The sequence below is a fragment of the Martes martes genome (assembly GCF_963455335.1).
Source record: "Martes martes genome assembly, chromosome: 4".
NCBI lineage: Eukaryota > Metazoa > Chordata > Mammalia > Carnivora > Mustelidae > Martes > Martes martes.
In genome coordinates this window covers 187,495,289-187,518,114 of record NC_137891.1, presented here as the reverse complement: position 1 = coordinate 187,518,114, position 22,826 = coordinate 187,495,289, and the positions used below count along the sequence as shown (strand labels likewise).

The 22,826-nt window shown below is 57.5% G+C and overlaps 1 protein-coding gene across 1 annotated transcript in view; it reads right to left on the bottom strand.

Moving 5' to 3' along the window:
• NPHP4 (nephrocystin 4) overlaps window positions 1-22,826 on the bottom strand; it is a 109,070-nt gene that overhangs the window by 21,323 nt on the left and 64,921 nt on the right. Inside the window, exons 12-17 of the mRNA XM_080802469.1 lie at window positions 16,478-16,539; window positions 14,479-14,586; window positions 13,000-13,148; window positions 12,662-12,853; window positions 12,090-12,277; window positions 2,165-2,325 (exon numbers count right to left, since the gene is read on the bottom strand). Coding sequence (XP_080658595.1) covers window positions 2,165-2,325; window positions 12,090-12,277; window positions 12,662-12,853; window positions 13,000-13,148; window positions 14,479-14,586; window positions 16,478-16,539 — 860 coding nt within the window. The remainder of the gene's footprint in view (window positions 1-2,164; window positions 2,326-12,089; window positions 12,278-12,661; window positions 12,854-12,999; window positions 13,149-14,478; window positions 14,587-16,477; window positions 16,540-22,826) is intronic.

Below are 22,826 nucleotides of genomic sequence, written 5' to 3'. Positions count from 1 at the left end.
ATTAATACCCATTAAAGGCAAGAGCACGGAAACGCAGCCGGCGCCCTGGTCCTCACCCAGGAGGAGGAGGACCTCGCCGGGCTCCCGGTCCACGGCTCCCACCCACTGCGTGCAGGGCTGTCACGTGAGCGCGGCTCTGACTCAGAAACAGCTCCGACAAGCTGTCGTCTGGGGAGAGCAAAGCCCGAGGGTAAGAGCACCAGCTTCTGAGTCAGAACTGGGCGAAAATCCGGCTCGGCTACTGTCAGCGGGACCTCGGGCCTCAGTTTCCCAGCCGACGTGAGGGTAACGCAGCACAAGCCCGGGGCTGGGATGAGGGCACAGTCAGCGAAGGGAGGGACAACCGGGCGCTGGAGCGACCGTCACTATCGCCCTAACAACACCGTCGCGTCCTGGAGGACGAGCTGAGGACAGGGCACACCGTTCTTCGAGACGCTCGCGCGGCGTCCCAGGAAACAAGCAGAAACCCCTCACGCACCCAACATCACGAGCAGGGGAGACAAGCCACCGTGCACCACACCTTCCAGAAAGCCCACCTGCCAACCTGACTGGGATTCTCTCTTCTTAGCCACATTTCCCAACCCTTCTCCATAAATTTTGAAGTTAAAGACTTTATTTTTAAAAAGTAAAACTTAATTTTAATTTATCCAAGTGCCAATAATCACAACAGCATTCGTTTCAAAGGCTCTTCGTGGAGGACAAGATAAAATAACTTCATCTCCAGCTGAGAGCACACAGGGACACGGGGCTCGGCTGCCGAGGAGGCTGGAGCGTGACAGGCCCCCAGTTCACAGGGGCTCCTCCCGGCCCCTCCAGCGCCCACTCCCTCATCCCTCCTCCTCCCCCCCATTCCCTTGTCCCTCCGGCCCCTTCTCCCTCCGCCCCTCCTCCCTCCGCCCCTCCTCCCTCTGGCCCCTGCTCCCTCTGCCCCTCCTCCCTACTCCCTCCATTTCTCACCCCTTTCCCTCCCAGTCCCTCGTTGCTCCTTCCCTTTGCTCATTCTCAGCTACACAGCACCGTGCCCACTGTGGGTCATGACTGTGCTGGGGATGAGTGACTGTCCCATTCCCACCCACCAGGATGTCACCAGCCAGCATCAGAGACAGACAGGCAATGACCATGACGATCCCACAGGCACCATGACCCAGGAAGGCCTGAGGGACCAGGGTGAGGAATGAGAACATCAGCCCACATCTGCTGAGTGCGCCCCACTCAGGTGGGGAGGTGACCCCTCCTCCTGCCCCCCCGGGGGCATAACTCCTCAGGGACGGACACCTGAGTCGGCTGGAGGAGGGATGGCGCAGCCAGGTCAGCCCTCCGAGGGAGGAGGGGGAGCAGGCAGCACCCCAGGGGAAGAGGAGCAGGGGTCGGGGGAGCAGTGCACGCGGCCTGGCAAGCCACAAACGGGGGCCGTGAGCTCGTCCTGGCGAGGGCTGCCAAGGAACGAGCGGTGACCTGGGTTGCAGGTCTTGGTAACCACATGGGCTGTGGCAGGGGTGAGGCTTGGGAGTGGGGGGAACTGAGGGGCACCCGAGGCTGGAATCCAGAAGGAAGTCCACTAGTGGGAGTCAGGGAGAGCAGGGGGCTCTTGGAGACGCAGGAGCTGGGGCTCCCCTCCCACCGCCGCCCCGCAGCCGGGACACCGTGTCCCCAGGTCCGAGCCCAAGAGCTGCCCTGAAACTACGCGGATCCTCCGGGGAGAAACCCCAGGAAGGAATCTTTAATTAACACGGGGATTTAGGTTTTAGTCTACGAGGAAGATGGAAAGCACAATTAGAGAAAGAATTAGTCTAATTCTAATTACAATTAGAAAAGCACAATTCAAGTAACTGCTAGCAGGCTTCGGGCGACCTCTGCACAGCCCAGTCTGTCCCTCACCCCGTCCCCAACCCCGGGCCAGGCCCCTGCTCACAGGGAACAGGTATCCTCACTGTCAGGGCGTGGGAGGGGGCCGAAGGTGACCTTACCTGCAGTCGGTTTGTAGGAGGAGCTGACTGACAGAAAATACAACATAGCATCGCGAAACGGGGACTCTGTGAAAGTCCTTCCCTCGGGGGAAGGACAGAATCTGTGCACAGTCGGACCACAGTGCCCCTCGGTGGGAGAGGACCACCTCCCGAGCAGACCCCCCCCCAGGAGGGACACCCCACTCTCGAGCCACCACCTTCATCTGGACGGCTGCAGATCCCACGAGGAGCAGGGAGTCTCCGTCCCAGACGTCAATCTGTAGGGTCTGGGCGGCCAGGTAGCGAGTGAACCAGCGCTGCTCTCCGGGCTTCAGGAACCCGGGCTCCACCAGGTACTTGAGCTGAAAGCCGGGAGGCCCTGTCCAAAGAGGCCCCGAATGAGCCCAAAAGTGACCCAAGTCGTTTACCATCTTTATATTTTGAAGCAATCCCTGCTGTGGTCATGATTGTGAATTTCTGCTTCCATCATAACCGCAGCTTAATAAACACATTAATCCAAACATCATAAAATACCCACATTTACGAAATACAGAGCCCCGTCCAGAAGTCACCGTTTCTTTCCAATACAAACCCTGAACTCTTCCCAGAATATGACTGATGGTTTTCACCGAGTCCTTGCAAAACAGTCTATCCTGAACGGGGACAGACGTCCTAATGGGGCTGCCCCGGGAGGTCGTTACTCTGCGTGCAGGGTTCAAGGAGAGACGTGGTCTGCCACCGAAGCTGGGAGACCGCAGGCCCGTGTGGAGCTCCAGCCCAGGAGCCCCGAGCGCTGCCCTAGCACAGTGCCTCCCTGGGGGGCACCGGCTCTCGGGCTCATCACCGAGACGGGAGTGGACTGTAGCCCCCGCCTTTCGGCTCCCCCAGGTGGCATCACGATCAGTTCCAAGTTGACAAAAACGCCACTGAAATCATCATGAGTTACCGTGCGGGGAGCGGTCAAGCTGGGGAGCACAGCCCGACACGCCCCCCTTCCCATCAATAACACATTTACAGAGCCCCCGGGAAACAGAACAGCGACTTTGGGGCCAAGGACACATGTTCACTCAGCACTGGGGGGCAGGTCCCAGACTGGGCTGCGATCCTCACCCGTCTCCAGCCAGCTCAGCCCCGGGCTGTCCCCTGCTCTCAAGACCAGAACGGTCCTTCTGCTGAAGCAGGGAAGCAGGCTGGAGTGGACACAGCAGTGGGGGCTGATGGGAAGGCCGGGGTGTGGGGGCTCTCGTGGGCCCAAGGGACACGGCACCAGGACCAGCGCCTCATGGAGTGGAGGAGCAGTAAGGAGTTGGGAAAAAGGCTGAGGGAGTGGACAGCAATGACCCCATGCAGCAGCAGCCAGTCCCCAGCATCACGTCACAAGTGAGCAAAGTAACGGGACCACTGGAGCCCCGGTGCCCCCAGCCAGCTGAGACCTGGGTGGCCGGTGGCATCTGGTCATTCTCAGGACACCCCCGTAGCGAGGGAGCCCTGAGGCTGGCTCCTCAGACGCATGGTGGGGACAGGAACAAAGACCTGTACACACCCAGGGCCCAGCTCCCTGCACTAAAGGCGTTGCTCCCCACACCAGGCCCACCGGGGCTGCAGGAGAAGGACGAGCTCAGGCACCGGCTTGACACGGCTCAGACTTTGGATTTGCAGAGGCAGAACAGATGTGAACTCTACAGGCCAACTTCCCAAATGACGCCTACGGACACCGGGCCCCGGGAGTGCCACACTCCACCTCCATGTCCCCCAGCCCCACAGACTCTCCACCCGGAGCTCTCCTCGCTCCCCAGGGAAGCAGGTCCCAACCGGACCCTCCACCTCCACCCCCACCAGCCAGCTCCTGTTCCCAGCAGCCGGGAGTGCTTCCTGGGCCCCAGACCCTTGCAACACCCCTGCTAGCTGCCTCCTGCTCCCATACCACTAGTCCAACCACTCAGACGCACCAGGAATTCACACTCAACACGTAAGTGCTGGGTGCCCCCCAGCACGCGTGCCAAACACTGTGCAGGGATAACGTGGGACCAGGGGACGGACAGGGTCCCGGCCTGATGGAGCTCATGGTCACAGGGTGACACACTGAGCCCAGAGCTGACAGTGTGCTGAGTGCCCGGGGGAGGCGAGTAGGGGTGTGGGGACCACCCTGGTCCGGGCCCAGGGTCAGGGCTCTCAGGCTGGAGGTGCCCTGTTCCACCCCCCACAGGGTTGGGTCCCTTCACTGCTGTCTGGCTCAGACAACCGGCTCCTCGGCAGCCTTCCCGAGGGCCACACTCCCTACAGTCCTCCCCGGGGCACTGCCAAAGCACAGGGAACTGTGTCATCTCCGTCCCACCCAGACGTCCACGGGGATGCGGACCATCTACCCAACCAAGGCAGACCCCAGGGCCAGCAGCACCTCCCCAGGGTCCGCTCAGGCTCCCAAGCTCACCTCTCTCACCCGCCCCCCAACAAACACCAAGCCCAGCCCGGCCGGCCTCCTTCCCGAGCCTCAGTCCCGCCACACACCCACATCCGAGTCTGGCGGGTGCTGTTCCTCTGGCTGGATGGTCCGCAGGCTCCGCCTCTCCTTCCTGACCCACAAACACCCCTGCTCCGCGAAGGCATCCACACTCCACAGACAACAAGCACCTCTACAGTCTACGACCCACGAAGAATACACAACAGCTAGGGAGAGCCACACTCCAGATGACAAAGCAAAAACCCAGAGACACAAGGAGAAACAGACAAAAACGTAATAGTAGTAGAGACCAACTAATCACCTTGTTTTCAAGGCAGGTCCAGTGGACAACAGATAAGGGTATGGAAGGCCAGGCCGGCTAATCCATTAGGTAGAATGCACGCACGCATGACACTGTTCTCCAGTAACACCGAACACATATTTCAAGTGTACCTCAAAATTAATTAATTAAAATTAACTATATATCATTAATAAAATTAACTATAAAATTAATATTAATAAAATTAACTATTATATTATAAATTAATAAAATGCCAATAAATAAAAATTAATAACATTAATGAAAATTAAATTAATAAATTAACTATAAGAATAAAATTTAACATTAATAAAAATTAACTATGTATCAGTCCATAAAGAAACCCTAAATATGCCCCACAAGGTAGAAATGAATAAACAATATTCTCAGACCACACTGCCACAAACTAGAAACTGGAAACAACTTTTTAAAAACAAATTTACAACTTATTTGTAAATAATTCTCTGTCAAGTGAAAAACAAAATCCAGATTTTCTAGAAAAGAATGAAAATACTACCAATCTGAATCACCAAAGCATAAAGCAGTAATCAAAGGAAAATTCATAGCCTTTAATACTTTGCATCCACAAAAACAAAAGAATCAAAATAAATGCATTAAGCAAGTCAAATTAGGAAAACAATACAGGAGGATACAAAAAAACAAGGTAACAAAGATAAAGACAAGATTTAATTGGTCAGAAAACAAGAAAATGGCAAAGCCTGCAGGAGGGTCACTTCGGTATCTCTGGAAAGTCAGGGAGCTAGAAATGAGCACGTGAAAGGATGTCCTTGTCCCCAGCAGAACAGCTCCCACCCCATGAGGACAGCTCTCCTCGCCGTAACCCATGGATTCAGCAGAACCTGCATAAAGGACTAACAAGTTCATGGGGGAAACAGCCCAGCCAGAACGTGTGGCAAGGGGTGGGGGGTGCCCTGCAGGGAAGAGCACCCGGAGGGGTGTCTATACATCGGACTCATCAGCCTGCCCGCCGTGTGTGAACGGGTGGGCTAATGCTGGGTCCAGCAAACCACAGCCCGCGGTCCGATCCAGCTGGGAGCTAAGAAGAGCTTTCACATTCTTAAAGGATTGTTAATAAAAAGAAGATTCCAGGGAGAACATATGTAACCCAGAAAGCCTAAAATATTTACTGTCTGGCCTTTAACAGAAATCAGTTTGCCAACCTCTGGTCTAATGGAACAAAATATAAAATCCAGACATAAACCCAAGCGATAAAAAGCGTGGGTATATGAGAAGGGCGGCTCTCGAGTCACTGGAGAAGACGGGCTTTCTAACAAATGGCACTGGGTCAAAAGGAGAGGCATCTGAAGAAAGATAAAACTGGATCCCTGTCTCTCACCGCACAGCAGGATGAACTACAAACAGACCAGAAGCCTCGTGTGAGAAATGAAACCCACAAGCCCCCAGGGGAGCCACGTGTGGCTCCGTTTACGAGCTGGGGAGGAGAACACCTTCACGTCCGCCACTCGGGAATTTAGAAGCAATAGAAGTAAAGACCACCATGTTAGAGAACACAACAACAAGACTTGACAGGGTGCCAAGCCGGCTCAGCCAGGGCAGCGTGCGCATCTTGGTCTCAGGGCTGACCGTCACCCGGCGGATGGCCGCCACGTGAAGCCCATGAAGCTTCACACCAAATCCAGACCAGAGGGAGCACCAGCTCTAACCACCCGTGCACGAGACCTTCCGGGGGGGCCAGTGTCAACGGTCAGACACACACAGCACGGCATTCTACGTGACCGCTCCCCTGGTCCCTTCAGACACCTCTGTCACTGGGAGGAGAACACAGGGGACTAGTCCAGATGAAGGGAGATCGGGGAGGTGACTCCGGTACAGCCCAGAACCCAGACTGGATGTCGGAGCAAGAAAGTAGCTGTAAGGGACACAGAGGGAAACTGGGAATGGGACTGTGAGGTCCCTCCCTGTCCTCCTCAGGATGACAGGGGCTGCTTTTCTGTGAAGCCTGTTGTGTGTCTGGAGGTAAAGTGTCACCTCGCCTGCTACAGACTTTCAAATGACGGAGGGAAACGAGAAAGAGTTCACGCAGGCGCTTCAACCTGCGCAGTCTCCGGAGGCGGGGCCGTGGGCCTGGGGGCGGAGAACGCACAGGACCCAGGAGACCCGCCACGGAAGACACAGGCAAGGCAGCACCAGCTGGGCCCAGAGCAGGGCTGGGGAACCCCGGAACAAGAGTTCTCCAGACCAGGGGGCTCTCGGCTGACCAGAGCTCAAGGACCCCAGCTCCTGTGCTAAGGAAGGGCCCGCTCGCCAAGACATCAGGAGGCACGTGTCAGAGAAACCTAACTCCAGGCCAGAAAGCAAAGGAAGTGAAAGGAAGGGAGGCACCGCGTGTGTGACGGAGGACGAGACCGCGACCGGTGGCTGAACCCCCTGAAAGGAGCAGGGACGAGGTCGGCGGGGATGCTCCGGAGGTACGACCCTGGCCTGAGCCACGGCAGGAACAAGAAGCAACCGTACTCACACCCAGAACACCGAGAAACGGGGGAACCTCAGGCAGAGGAGGGCCCAGGCCCAGGGCCGAGGGTTCCGGAAGCTTCCGTTCAGGCGGCTGCCATGCCTCCTGCTAGACCAAATGTGCTCTAGCGGAGGTGCACGGGAGGAGGGGACGCCGCTTGGCCAAGTGACCGAAGATGACATGTAGGACCCGAGAGCAACCGGCTGGGAGAAAACACGCACAAAGCACACATCTGATAACGGCCGGGGTGGCGGGGGGGGGGGGGGGGGGGAGCAAAATCTAGAAAGAACTCTTAAAACACAACAATAAGAAAGCCCCGTCCACAAACAGGCAAAAGATATGACCAGACCCCTCCCCAAACAAGACGCGCCTGGGGTAAGTCAGCGAGCCAGAGGAGGCCGCACATCACACGTCATCAGGGAATGCAGTTTATAAAACAACAGCGAGAGCCCGCCGTGCACATATGGGAACAGCCAGAATCCCAGACGCCGCCCGCACTGAACGCTCAGGCCCTGCTGGTGGGGCGCGTGGCGCGGCTCAGGAAGACGGCTGCACGGCTTCCTGCAAACCAAACCCGCTTCTACCACGTGACCCGGCAACCACGCTTCTAGGTATTACCCAAATGACAAAAATTTAGGTCTACACAGAAGCCTGAACAAAATGTCTACAACTGCCAAACACCGGGAGCCACCGCGATGCCCTTCAGAGCGCAGGTGAACGGAGGTCCGTCCAGACAGCGGAGCGTCACTAGTGCTACAGGGAGACGGGCTGCCACGCCACGACGACAGGAGGAACGTTAAGCGCACGCTGCTAAGTGAGGGGAGCCAGTCTGGACAAGCTACACGCCGTGTGAGTCCAAGTGCGGAATCCCCGGGAAACGGTAAAGCCGCAGAGTCAGGAGAAAGGTCAGTGGTGAGGAAGGGGAGGGGAGAGGAGGGGAGGGGAGGGGAGGAAGAAGAGGAGCACAGGGCATCCTTGGGGGGGGCGTCATTCTCTACAACACTGTATGGGACACCGAGGCTGTGTTTGTCGAAATGCACAGAACGTGCAGCCCCAGAGGGCACCTGCCCGTGAACTCTGAGCTTCAGGTAGCCACGAAGTGCCAGCGCTGGTCCATCGCGAAGCTAGATGCTGCCAACAGGGGAGCTGCTGGGGCAAGGGGTGTGTGGGAACTCAGTGCTACCAGCTCGATTTCTCCATAAACCTCAAACTGCTCTAAAAACAGCAGAATCTATTAATTTTTAAAAACTTGTGGAACTGAACAATGTGTTGCATATGTGTTCTATTTCAACAACAAAAGAAAATACATCCTATGTGAGGCTAGGTACTGAGCCGTGGGGACCCCGGGGCTGGAGCTACTGGAGGAAGCCTGGCCCTGCCCAGGCGGGGGTACCTTTGCTGAGTCTCAAGGGGGTAAGACACTGAAAAGAACTTGTTTTGGACTTTAACTTAAGAATTGTGGACTTTGAATTTTAATTCATAATGACAAAATTTGATTTTGGAGTTTCATTTCTTTGGACCTCAACTTTCAAGGAGATTTAATTTTTGGACTAATTTCTCTCTGGGATATTCATAGTGGAAAGGGGTTTGTATTCAAATCAGGAGCATCTCTCTGTGGTTGGCCTTTTGAATTAAGTTGCCTGAACGCTATCCGTTTCCCCTCATCACAGAACCTCTGCTGAGTCGCCCCGGACAGAGCGGTGAGTGGGGCTGAGAACAGGAAAAGGGAGAGGAGCCGGTCTCAGCGACAGGTGCACGGGGGCCTGGAAATCAGTGCACTCTTCTGACCCACTTCAGAGCCTTCTGGGGGCCTGGGCTAAACTGTCCACCGACGGTCCCAGGCGCATCGTCAGAGGGAAGGCAGGTGGACTGGGACAAGCGGTCCGAGGATGGCGGGGAAACCCAGGGAGTGGAGAGAACAAAACCTGGGACTCTCGCAGGACAGCCTCCTGGCCTGGCCAGGTGCTTCCGAGCCCGGGGCCCGGGGCCCTCCTGCACTTACCCCCTGCCCCGCACACGCTCCTCCCCAGGCCAAGAGCTGAAGGTTTGGAAGATGGAACAGGACCTGAGCTGCGCCCTCACCCCTTCTCTTCTTTCCAGATTTGTTTGCAGGAAGCGAGGATGCCGGAGTCCTCAGGGCGCGGGGACTTAGGGGACCAGGGAGCGAGCAAGGGACCAGGGCGCGACCCCATGTCTGGGGCCGGGCGGTGTGACCTCTGCCATCGGCAGAGCCCATCCAGTGGGGTGAGCGCCAGCAAGCACGCCCCACTCTCGGGCTGACCAGCACCTGCAACAGCTCTGACCCCCGGTACCGGTTCTGACTTTGGGCAAGGGAGGGTAGCACTACCCCGTGTAGCTGTGTGCCCAGCTGACTGGCCAACCCTATTGTTTGCCTTCCAAGCATTTAGGCTTATTTTAAAAGTTCTTCGCTTTGGGCAACTGGGTGGCTCAGAAGGTGCAGAGCCTGCCTTCAGCTCAGGCCATGATCTCCAGATCCTGGGATGGAGCCCTGCGTCCAGCTCCATAAGCAGCGGAGAGTCGGCTCCTCTGCCTCCCCCCTGCCCCACCCGTATGCATGTACACGTGCTCGCTCTCTCTCTCTCTCTCTCTCTCAAATGAACAAATAAAAATATTTAAAGACGCTTTAAAAAAATAAAACCTTTTCTTCTACTTTTATTGGATTTGTTTCAGGTTCTTTTCCCCAAACTTCTTGAGTTGAACAATTAAATCAGCATTTTAAAAAATACTTTTTTCTTTCCCAATACAAGCATTTAAAGCTGTAAATTTCCCTGCAAACACCATTTTAGCCATATCTCACTTGTTTTGAAATATATGCAGTAAGATTTTGTGATTCAGTTTTAAATAAACATTTCTATTTTGATTTCTTCATTGACCTAAGGAATAATTAAAAGTATGTTTTAAAGTTAAAAAAAAAACAACAAACAGCAGTTCGGAGCCTTCTTGGGGGGAGGAAGTGGTCAGTTTCTGACCCGTGGTGTTGCCGTCAGAGAATGTCCTACCGTTAGCTCGGACGCTGGGTCTCTGGGAACACGGTGAGGCCCGCACAGTGGCCTGAGACGTGCGCACAGACTCATGAACGATCAGTTCCCCTAAGTCTCTAGTATGCTCGGGAAGAACGCGCATCCTCTGAATTGGTTCTATGGCTTTATAAGATCATCTTTTTAAATTGTATTTTTCTAATATTCTTGATTATTCTCTGCTTGACGTGTCAGTTCATGGAGGGGGATGTCAACCCTTCCGCGACCGTGGCTCGTCAACTTCCCCTTCTAACGTCTGTCAGTGTTTCTTTTGTATTTTGAGGCTGCTTGTTGGAAGTTCACAGGTTCAGAATTATTTATTTTCCTAGTGATTATTCTCTTGATTATATTTAATAGGCTCCTTTATCCCCAGCACCGCATTTGCCTTTTGTCTCTTTTGGCTGATGCTAATGTTGCTAAACTACTTTATCTCCATTAGCATTTTAATACAGCGTTTCCCACCTGTTCTCTGCTGAAGAGGCAGCAAGGGCGCCCAGCTCGGCCTTCACAGGCCCGGTGACTGGCCACAGAGAGGTGACTGATCATCGACAAAAATGACAACATATCTGATATGTTTGCATGCACTGCAGCGGAAATGTACTAGTTATGGTAATGCCAGAAACAGAAGCCATTGGCCCCAACTGAAAAGGATGCTAAAGGGGGGGCGCCTGGGTGGCTCAGTGGGTTAAAGCCTCTGCCTTCGGCTGGGGTCATGATCCCAGGGTCTTGGGATCAAGCCTCGCATCCGGCTCTCTGCTCAGCAGGGAGCCTGTTTCCCCCTCCTTCTCTCTCTGCCTGCCTCTCTGCCTGCTTGTGATCTCTGTCAAATAAAAAAATTAATTAATTTAAAAAAAAAAAAGATGCTAAGGAACTGGCTCGTTATTTTGAAAATCCGGAACTGAAAGGTTAGAACTGAGCACTGTTCTGCCTTTCCCGCATGGGCTGCACCCCAGGTAAGTCAGCAGGCAGCCAGGGGAAGTTTCTCCCTGTGGAAGCACTCCAGCTCGGGAAGGAGACCACCACCGCTGCTCCTCCTGGAGCAAAATAACCAGCCTGTGGGCAACAGTCCTGACGGCGGCCACGGACACAGCGCAGCAGGGAGGGATGGGTCCCTGTGCCGCCGCGGGAGGAGGTGAGAACAGCCACCGCCCCGGGGAGCCCCCACGGAAAACACAAATATGCCTCTGACCACACACAGAGATCTCACTCCCCATGGCCAGCAGAAAGGGGACAGGAGGGACCCTCACAATGTTCCCACTGAAAAGCAAAACCCACGTGCAGACTGGGGAGCTCTGCAGGATGGGCTGGAGCCATGTGGCTACTTCAGCCAGTAACACGACAACCCGGCGCGGGGGCAGAGGGCGACCCGCAAACAGACACACACCGCCCCAAGATCGTGACCTCAACAAGCCACTACAGGCTGTAGCATCCTCACAGCAAACAAAACCCTTCTCCATCCACAAAAAGAAATTTTTATGAAGTTATTAGGAAAATTTTAACATGAGCTAAATATCCGATGACATTTAAGGGATCATTACTCATTTTAAGTGGGATCATCCTGCATGCATGTTTTTCAAACAGGACGCCTTAATGTTCAGACCTACCTAAGGAGAGACTCACAGGTGCAATCACACAGGTCTGGGATTTGCTTCCAAGGGACCTGGGGTGTGGGTGGGGACGCCGCCGGCAGCGGCTGGACAGCACTAATGGGTGGGACCGCTGGCTCGTTTTACTGTTCTTTCAAATTCTGTATGTGCTTGGAAATCTTCACCGTACACTATTTTGTAAATAAATTTTACAAACATGGCTCGGGGCTGGATTTCTCCAGCCTGCCGGATGCACGAGTACTTACCAACGTCAGAGGAGCCATCCTTGTCAGTGAGAACCAGGAGATGCGACAGGGAACCGGAGCTCGTCCGGCCCGTCTCGTCCAGCCCAACCAGCTGCAGGCGTGGCGTTGTCACGGGCGGGAAGCGGTAGAACTGGAAGGTGAAATACACGGTCTTTGGCCACGGCGCTCCCTGGCAGTCCTGGGACGCTCTGAATCCAACAAGAGCCCCCAGTTAATCAGGCATCCATGGCAGAGAACCTGGGCTTTCGAGGGTCCAGCACCACAGGCCAGACACTGCCTGGTCCGCCCACAAGAGCAGCTCTGGCGGGATCAGGGGAGCCCACTTGAGCCCCAGCTGGAGAGTGCTGCGCTCAGAGCCGCACGGAGACTGAGAACAGCCAACACAGTATGGGCCACGTTCAATTACAGAAGATCGGGCAAAGCCGGTCGGACAGTATTTAGAGACGGCTGTGTGAGCCTCCTAACCAGATAAAAACAAACAGCATTCCTTCACCCGGCAAGCCCTCGGCACAGCGCTCTGCCGGCTCGAGCCACACAGAAGCCGGGGAAGAGACGGAATGTTGAAGACGCACCTGCTGAAGGCGAGGAACTGCAGCACTATCTCGTTGCCTTGCAGACAGTCCGCTTCTTCCTTCTCCGGGTTGAATTTCACGGGATCTGCAGGATCGACAGCCTCCGCTGGTTGCTTATTGGCGTCCAGAATTTCGGGAAAGCCGGAAGCCTGCAGGAGCACCATCGAGGCTCGAGACAGCCTACTCCCGGAGCTGAAACACAAAGACCACGGAGGCCGGCCTCCAGGGAAGGGCTGGCAGACAGGCAGGACCGGGGACCCCCCTCTCCGGGGAAGCCTGCTGCTGAGAGCCAGTCTTCACGGCGCAGCACATGCCGGGCCATCAGGGGCACCCCTCACCTCCTGGCCTGGGCTCCCACGACAATCGGGGCGTGCACCGGCGTGAAAGGCAGCTCCCGCAGCTGCTCAGCAACAGACGCTCCCAGGACTGAGGACGCCTGGCTCAGCTGGGCCTCCAGGTGAGAGATCCTGCCCTCCAAGGGCAGCTCCTGCCGAGCAAAATCGGGCCCAGGTGAGGACAACAAGGACCCCAGCCTGTAACCACCCAGGAAGCTGGGCTGGGGGTGTCCACGGACGAACTGCCTCTGTCCAGCCGTCAGCTTCAGCAAAGGAAAATACAGCACGCCCGGGCGCCTTTTCCACTTGAGGCAAACAGGGAGTAATGTGGGTATAATGTAAGCATGTCCCATGAAACTCTCGAGACTTACACTAAAAAATCACTGCTTTTCCGAAATTCTAATTTATCCGGGCATCTCCTATTTTAAGTGAGTCAAAAAGCAACGAGAATTGCATGAGAACTCAATCAGTTTTACGAACAGGTACCGTGGGAGAGATCTGCTGTCTGAGAAGGTCAATTAACATAAAAACCACGTTGACAGACCAGAAAAATGAACCCTCCTTCAACACCACGAGACAGACGGATACCCAGCCCTGGCCGGCCGGCACAGACGTGTCTCTGATCCCTGCGTCCCCTGAATATTCTAGTCATTCCCTTGTACTCCACCTTCCACGTCCCGCCAGAGCGGAAGACACGTCTGAACGAGGAGCCCGTTGGGAATCAGGACGCGCTTCTTCACCCCGACTTCCCCAGTTTTCTATTCCAGCTCAAAGGGTATCGATACCACAGAGCCAGAGATAACCCTGACCCGTCTCAGCTGCCAATAATAAGACATGCGGGCTCTCTGTAAATGAGCCCTTGGCACATTCTAGAATAAGGCATCTCACCGTACTGTGTTTTCAAATAAATAATTTAATGGCACTATTTTTCCTCAACACACTTCCAGTACAAGACTGAAGACAGGGTTTGCTGGTGAGCCACGCAGCTTTTGAAACCAAACTATACATGAACTCCCCAAGGCCAGGGGGAACACAGGCCGTTGTGCCCACTGGATGCATCAGAAGCCTGGGTGGTGGGCTTCCCTGCCTCCCCTTCAGCGGCGGACAAGGACTGTCCCGGAGCGCCGGAGGCTTGGACCGGCCTCATTTGTGTCTCCGGCAAACTCTCCTTCCCCTTTCATGTACAGAGATCTGAGGGCAGTCGAACTGGCTTGTCGGGCAGAGCGAGAGCCTAATCAAGCCCCGTGGCAGGAAGCGCTCCCACACCGACCGCTCCTCGGTCAACAGGACAAGATGGGGGCTGTACCTGAGGCACGGAGGGGAGCCCTGCCCCCGACCCCGTCCCCAGGCCCGTGTCACAGAGAACCCGTGAAGGCCTCGCCACCTCACCAAGGACCAGCGCAGCTCACGAAGTCAGAGGCTTGCGCAGAAGCCAGGAGCTTGGAGGCCTCCCCTGGAAGGAGGGAGGGTGGGCATGCTTACCTCCTGGGCCAGCGGGGGCTCCGAGCTGTCGGGTGGCCGTGAGGAGGGTGTGGCCGAGCGGCACCGAGCGGGGGACTGCGGGGGAGCCGCCAGCTGGGAGAGCGACAACTAAAGGGGAGGAAGCGTGAGTGAGACAGGCAAGGCAGCCCAGCACTTCACAGAGCCCCCCGCCCACGCTGGCACAGAGCCAGGCGACGCGCCCGGAAGGCAGGGGGGTCTGCGACCACCTGCTCAGCGGCCGCCCCAGAACCCAGAGCCGCTACGTTCCTTCACTGTCGTTCCTGACAGGCAAGCCTGGGAGCCCCCCTGCGTGCTAACAGCAGCGTAAAATCACATCAGCAAGGAGCAGCAGGCGGAGAAGGGGAAGGGCCAGGGAAGCCAGGTTCTCCGCCACGTGTCTTTGAATCTCCCCGGGTGTCACGCCCAGCCGGAGACCGCACACCGGCGAGGCGCCTCCCAGCCCTAACCCCGCTAAGGCAGCGACCGGAGCGGCAGCCGACCTGGGCTCTGCAGACGGCGGCCGGGACAGAGCTCCCGCGCCACTATCGTCGCGTGCCTGAGAGCAAGTCACCAAGTCCTTCCTTTACCTCTGTCTCCTCATCTGCAAAGTGGGGGTGGGAACGGTACCCAAATCACACGACTGTCGTGGGACGTAAGTGAGAAGTCGTGCGAAGGGCTTGGCCCAGAACCCGACGCGCGGTAAGCCTCCCGTGAACGCCGCAGACGTCTGGAAGGTGAGCGCAGCCGTGAAGGGGCCACGCTCCACGGGAGACCCTCTCAGACCCTGGGCTCTGTCCCTAACACACACTGACGACGGGCCCCACACGGCGCCGGCACAGAGAGACTCAGCACGTGAGGACATGGCCAGAGAGCGGCTGGGGGGAGGGCAGGTAGCAACGGGGGACCCCAGCGGCATCTTCAAGGGGCAGAGAAGAGCTGCGGGGGTCTGTTCAGCCCCTCAGACCCCGCACGCTGTCTTGAGCCCTTCCTGCCTCTGGAAGTGGGCAGCGCGCTCCTGTGGTCCCTGAACACTGAGGCTAACACCCACACTGCCACAGAGAATGCTCTGGAACAGCCCAGCAGGGAGGCCGGGGAGGCCGTCTTCGCACGTGTGCCTTCAGGCAGACCAGCGTCCCCTCCCGAGGTGGTTTCCAAGCTGCATGGGGCACAGTAAAGCCGCTCCCTTGGGACAGTCTTGGATACCGAATTATCCGACTTTTCTAGAAGTCATCTCCCAGGGTGCTGCTGGCAGACAAAGTCATCAGGGAGACAAGCCAACTCTGACCCCGCACAAAATGCTGCTGCCAGAACCCTGGGCAAGCACCCCAGCTGACTCGGGTTTCCGGGTCAGGGGGCTCACTGGCCAGCCAACGGCCACGCAAGCCAGCGCCTCTCCTCCTACGCAGGAGACCCTCGCACCCAGAACCACCAGCTGTGTGATGGGCAGGCAGTGGCCAACGCGCCCAGTCTCTGCCGGCTGCGGCCCATCTCTGCCAGCGCCAGCTGCTTGGCCTATAGGCCAGCTATGGCCTCGCTGCCCAGGGCGCTGGTGACTGCCCGGGAGGCAGGGATACCACCCTGTGGCATCGCAGGGATGACACAAAGGCTGTTCAGCCCTGGCAGATTCTCAGCTGTCAGACATAACGGCCAGAGAGACCACCGCGTTTCTTAAAAAGTATTGAATGTGCCTTTGATGGCAGCCTGGAAGATGTCTAATCATGTGGCCACACAGCCGGGTGGGAAGGGGAGGGGGGGCAGAGTGGGGGAGGGGGGGAACCGGGGTGGGGGGAGGGGGTGAAGGGGGTGGGACAAGGACTGGACAGGCGACAGGATGCAGCACCAGCACCCCTACAGCCAGCGTAAGCCCCCCCAGTCTCCAGCCCAGGCAAAGCAAGCAGGACACCACTGTTTTCAAAGATGCAGGAAAACGTCCTGCCCCTGGGGCCTTTAAATACCCGATTTGGGAATTCTGAAACAGGCGTCTCAGGCCCGGACTTACCCCTGGTCCCACAGGTGAGTCCTGGAGGGCAGCGAGCCTCTGCGGTGGTGGTGCTGGTGGGCCTGTGGAGAAGCAGATGGGGGGGGGGTGGCACCCATGAGTCCTAGGGGGGCTCAACTCAGTCCCCGGCTGGGACCGGTGCTGCCACTGGTGCTGGGCAGCAGGAACTGGGCAGTCAGTCACCCACAGTGTGCGGAAGATGCGGGGCGTGTGCGAGAGCAAGGGCCTCTCCCCCAGGTCGCCTCCTGGGGGAGGGAGCCTGAGCTCACCCTTGGTCACACCCCCTCCCCCCCACGGTCACCCGGCTGTGACCGGGAAAGTCCTCCCACGCCCACCCCGCGCCTTTCCATCTTCCCGTCTGCTCACACCCCCTGATTTTGAAGAGCGGGGGGTCCTGTGTGGGTTGGCCTGGCACTCCCGTGCCTGGGGCACACGTGCTGTCTTCCAAGCAGACGCATCCGGCCGTGCCCTGCTCCTCCTGCTTCCCAGCCCCGCTGACGCCCACGACGCACAGCCTGACCCGAGTCCTGCTCACTCTAGCGGAGGGCGTGGTGGGACCGAGAGTCCCAGTCCCTTCCTGTGGCTGCCCCACAGCAAGGGGCCTCGTGTGTCCTTTGACTTCGGGGACGCCAAGGCCGGCTCCTGCCGGCTCCGAGGTGACTTCCTCCAGGCGAGTCCAGAGGGCGACCCCTTCAGTGGCCGGCCGGCTCCCAAACCAAGTCAGGGCGCCTCCCAGGGACGTAGAAACACTCTAGTCTGAGGGCCTTCGGCTCCTGAAATGAGCTCAGGCAAATCATGGAGCAAGTTGTGTCCCCAGGGAAAGGTGTCCTCACACCAGAAGCCGAGTGCAGATGAGGGTTCCGCCGGCCCAGGCACCTGTCCCCCACAACGGAGCGCAGGCGGCCACTCGCTGCCCTCCTCCCCAAAACTGTCCAGAGGAGGAAGCACGCAGAGCGGCCAAGTCCGCCCGGCCCCATCCTGGAAAGCCCCCCAGGCTAACTCTGGTCACGGGGCCCAAACTGCAGGCAGCAGCTCCATCACCCTCTGCTAGGAGACACCTGGCCCTCAGAGTCGGCCTCCCGCATCCTCGGTTGAGCAAAAGCTGAACCTGCCCCCGAAGCTTCCCGCACACGCCCTTCTGCCCCCACACGCCCGAAGTGGGGTGCTGCGCTGTGCGGAGTAATTCTTTACATCACCACTAACTTTAAGCGATCGTATCCTCCTGGAGAATAAAACGGAACAAGAAAGGCTCTGGCGGCAGATTAAAAAGATACTGCGAGTGACACCAGGGCCAGGGGCCACATGCCCCAGGGAGGCAGGGCCTGAGCGAAAACACACCAAAACCACAAAATATGCTGGTTCCGCAGCTTTTTGTTTTCATGTCCTGTGTGGTGATCGCCAGCTCGGCTGCTGCTTAAAATAAGCGACCGACTAGCCACATGCAGAGAACACTGCATCTTCCAGAGTATGTGCCCTCGGGTCCCTCCAAGAGGCTCCCCGAAGCCACATGGGTGGCTCCGGACTGGGACCCCTGACACCCACCACAGAGCATGGCCGGGCCAGGGCCATGGACGTGAGGAACAGCACCGCAGCGCGTCCATGTGCAAGCACGTCAGGGCCAGCGGCACATCGGAAAGAGCCGCGTGCCCGGAAACAACAGCACGTGGGGGAAAGCGGCAGGTCCACGAGTGCATCAGGAACCCCCGGGTGGTCGGGGCGTCCTGCGTGGAAAGGCTGCAAGAGAAGTCACAGAGCGGCAAAGGCCAGTCACCAGACGGCCCGCCTGTGCGCTCCCCCATGTTGAAGGGGAAAGTGTTAAAAGAGAAAGCAAGCACGGAGGAGGCGGGAGAGCAGGCAATCCACCGAAGTTCGCGGAGCTGGGACAAGCGTAAGGGGCTGTCACTGCGCCCTTCGAGCACACGAGTAAGCATGTGTGCTCGTGGATTGCTTGTGCAACTGAAAAGAACTTAAGTTTTAATGTAATGGTCATTACAAGGTGAACCAACAACACTGGCCAGCTCAGCGCCGACCGAGACACCATAAGTAGCTGCTGGCCCCTGCTGGGGAGCCGCTGGGCTCTCGTTTTCAGAAGAACACGGAAACCCAGAGAGAACTGACCGCTGGCACATGCTCCGGGCAGCCCACGGGCCGCAGAGCCCGGGAGGCCGTGGTCAGGCCTCGGCCTCGGAGACAGCCCCGAGAACAGTGGGAAGGGACTACATCGGTGGTTCCCCCACCACCGGGGCTAAATGCCACACGGACAGGGTCCCCACCGACGGCTTGAGACCAAGGAGAAGCTCACACCTCCTGCCACAGCAGGGCCACCACCTGTCTAAAGACTGACCCTCCCTGACACTCGGTTACTCCCAGGCAGCCTCAACGCACTGAAAATCGCCATCAAAGAAGCTCAATGGTCTAAGCCTCCCTCTGTCAGTTCGGCTTCTAGAAACCCAAACTGCCACCACCGACACCTGGGCCGTCCACCTCCCGTCGGTCACACAAAGACCTGGGTCCAGGCGCTTTCTCTGCCGGAGGACACACGTGCAGGATCGCGCCACTCTGAGTGGCCCACACGGCCCCGACAGCGGCTCTGGAGAGGGGGCTGCACAGGGGCCACAGAAAGACAGAAAAACAAGCACACAGGTAATCAGGAGACCAGGCAGCGGGCTTCATGCAGACATCCTCCAGGCTGGAGGGAACAGAAGCCCCCCCCCCCAGAAACACTGGGGGCCCACAGCGCGGCCACCTTCCTGCCCATCACCAACCACAGCCCAGACCTGGGTAGCCGGTAGCGCCGAAGCCCTTTATCCCAAAATGCAAGCTGTCCTCCCGGGAATGCTTTTCTCACACACAGCTGTGCATTCTGGAGGAAACTGAGGAGAGGAGTCAGCAGGTGGGCCTGAGGAGGGGTGTTCACGGAGGGAAACGCTGTCCAGCGGCACAGACCCGCCTGTGTCCTGATGCAGGGGCCGCCCTTCGCGGGCAGAGGCGGCGGCTGCTTGGCTCAGGCCTGGCGCCGGGAGGGAGGGGTCGGCGATGTTACACGGAGGGGGAACAGCTGGCATCAAAAGGCAGGGAGGAGAAGGGGGTCATCACCACTAAAGACAAAGCTGCCATGATTTAAAGGAAAACGGGGACAATAAGCGTCGCACTGGGCTTTGGAAATAAAGCATTAATTAATACTTAATGGTTCTTCAGACACTAAGAATTCATATGGCCAACCCTTTTGAAAGGCCCTCATTTCTAATTACTTGGGGATAAAAAGCCCTTCTCCCTAAGGTTCTGACCCCAGGCAATGGGGGAAATGGGCACGAGCTGAGCAGAGATGACAGGGCAGACAGTGCAGTGACGGGGGCGCCGTGGGTTTCGGCGCTGCAGGAGCACAGAGCACAGGTAGCCGAGGTGCTCTTGTGCACGGAATACCTGAGCAGCCCAGCCCACCCAGGGGTGCCACTGGGGAGGGGCTGCACTTGCACAGGAACAAGCCCAGGCCCACCCATAGGGTCCACACCTGCAGGTGCCCCAGCCCACCACAGCGGCCACCTACAGCTCGGACAGGCCGGGCAGTCCGGGCAGCGAGGGATATGTGTCCCGAGCACACCTGAGGTCCCAAGGTCCCATGGCTGCCTGTGCCAGCGGTCGCCAGAGTGTTGCCAAGTTAGCACCCAGGCTCCAACATGCACTTCAGCACCTGGGAACTCACGCAACCCGTGGGAGTGGCCGGGTTCTGTGGTGCAAGGGATGCAGGCTGGCACCGTACCCAGGTGTTCCCTAAGCAGAGAGGCCATGGGGAAGACGCACGTTCTGGCTGCTGACAAGGGAGCATCACAGCAAAGGTGTCACAGTTCTGTCCACCCTGCTGCCAGCGGTGCTCTAAAGCCAGGATCCACCGGGGCCCTGTCTCAGCTGACCAGGCCCCAAGGGACTGGGGAACACGGTGACCGAAGCCCGGGGGCTGCAGTCACCTTCAAGGGCTGGCCACAGCAGCGACCCGTCCCCCATCTGAGCCACCACCGACGGCCTCCAGCAGAGCACACGCATCTCCTTAAATCCACCCATTCGTGTGGCTCCTGCCAGGAGGCCCAAAGCCCTCCTGTACAACCGCCTGGGTGACACGACCCGGGGCCGGGAGCCTCCGTCAGACAGGACGTCCCTGCAGCGCGGACACAAGAAAGGTTACAACCACGCCAGGAACCTGTGCCAGGGAGTTCCAGAAACACCGTGGTGACGCATTTCCCGCGACCCCTGCCACACAGCTGTTTTCCAAATCTACGAAGCAAACACAGGGACGTCTGACCCCACCAGAGCCCCGAAAAGAAACAAACGGGTCAGGGAAATTCCATTTCAGAAAACCGAGACCGAGTGCCCTCTAGTGGCTCCGCGCACTCCACGTGGGCCTCTGCTCCCTCCTCATTCTAAGGGGACATAAAGGTAATTCACGGCAGAGAGCCGAAGTCCCTCACTTAACGTGACAGCCGCATGCCACCAAGATTTCTAACAGAACCGTGTGAGTTGGTAAAATATCGAAGGAGGGAAACTTCCCATCACCAGTTAAACACGAGCGAACCTGGGATGAAGGCAATGACATCACTGTGACATGAACACGGCGATAAATCCAGATTAAATAAAGCAAATGCAGGGGGTTCCACCCGCGCAGACCTGCCGGCCCCGAAGGGCAGTGGGGAACAGAGGACGTCTGTGCTAGATCCCCATCCCTCCAGCGACCTGTCTACCGAGCTCCGCACGGGGGAAGACACACCCTCCCCCGGTATCAGACAGATGTTCCACCGGCTAACGGGACCCATCTGGAGCCCAGAGTGAGCTGTCTCCAGGGGAAGAGCTCCCTTCCCCCTGAACCTCCACAGCACCCCGGAGCCCAAGAACATCCAACCTCCTGCCCAGCTGCCCATGTGGAGCTGGAGGCAGTGGACTTCCAGGGGACAGGCCAGCTCTCACCGGTCCTTGTCCTGCTCACACAGCACAGAGGGGCGGGGACTACCTCTCCAGATGCGGGCAAGCTGGCCGAAGCCGGGATACCACCCCATGCGGAAGCAGCAGCGTGCTGGGGAGCGGCCAGGGACTCGGCGTCCAGAGGTCAGGCCCTCGGTCCATGCCGTGCCGCTTCCCCACCCTGGCCCCACACTCCCCTCCGAGGGCAGCACCCTCCCAGCTCTTACCCGCAGGGGGAAAGGGACACAGCAGAGGAAGGGCTCCATCTCAGCGTGTGGGGACCCCCTGAACACACGTGCATGAGGGGAACCTCAGAGCCGGGGTCGCCATGAGGAGAAACTCTTCCTGGAAGGAAGCCAACAACGAAGAGCCTGGTGGTGAGGGGACGGAGTGTGGGAGGCAGACAGACAGACAGACAGAACTCGAGAGCCAGGACACAGCCAAGCCTTACGTCAGCTCTGCAAACATGTGCCGAGCACTTTCCTGAGCTGGGACCCAGGTGGGCAGCAGAAAGAGGGCACACCCCAGTCATGAGATGCTCCTAGGACAGTGCTCAGTGTCAAACAAGTGCCTGCACCAGAGATCTGCACCTCTGCACCGTCCGGGGCACCAGTGAGGCCGCCCGCCAACCCCTCCATGGGGCGTGGACACTCAGCTGGCTCCCGCCCCTGAGCCAGGAGGAGTCCTGTGTGTCGCTTCTGGGCCAGAGCCTCGGACCGTGAGGCAGGCTCCCCTGACGTGTCCCTTTCTTTGTGGCGCCGTGGCCAGCAGAACTCAGACGATGCCTGCCGTCTGGGACCACGACCCGCGGTGGATGTGGAGGGAGAGCCAGAGACAAGCCATTCTGTTTTAAATCGGTGGGATCTGGAGCTTATCTGTCACCGTGGCAGACCTGACTCGCTCCCAGGGCAGCGGGGGAAGGAGGAGACCCAGGAACAAACAACGGGATGAAATGAACACGAGACCTCCCGAGAGCCGCGAGACGAGGGAGAGCGCGCTCGGCCAGGGAGACGCCCGCACAGGGCCCTCAAGACCAGTGAGAGGGGCTCAGTGTGGATACTTGGAGGCAAGGCTGTTATTTTTCACTTCCAAATTCAAGGTCAAAGGGAAATAGAAACTGAAACCAATAATTTAGGAAATAAGACCACCACAGGTCAAAACGTAGCCAAAGAGGTACTCAGAAGGAAACCACAGGAACTTAAATGTTTCTATTAAACAGACAAGTGGAAATATGCTAAGCATGTAACTTCTTTAAAACTTATTAAAAAAAAAAGGAGGATATTAATGAAGGCAAAGTCATATTAAATTATAACTAATTAGATTAAAATTGAAGACATCATCAGAAACTTCGAAACAGCACGAGAACCAATAAAGGAAACCGAGAGCTGACTCCTGCCGG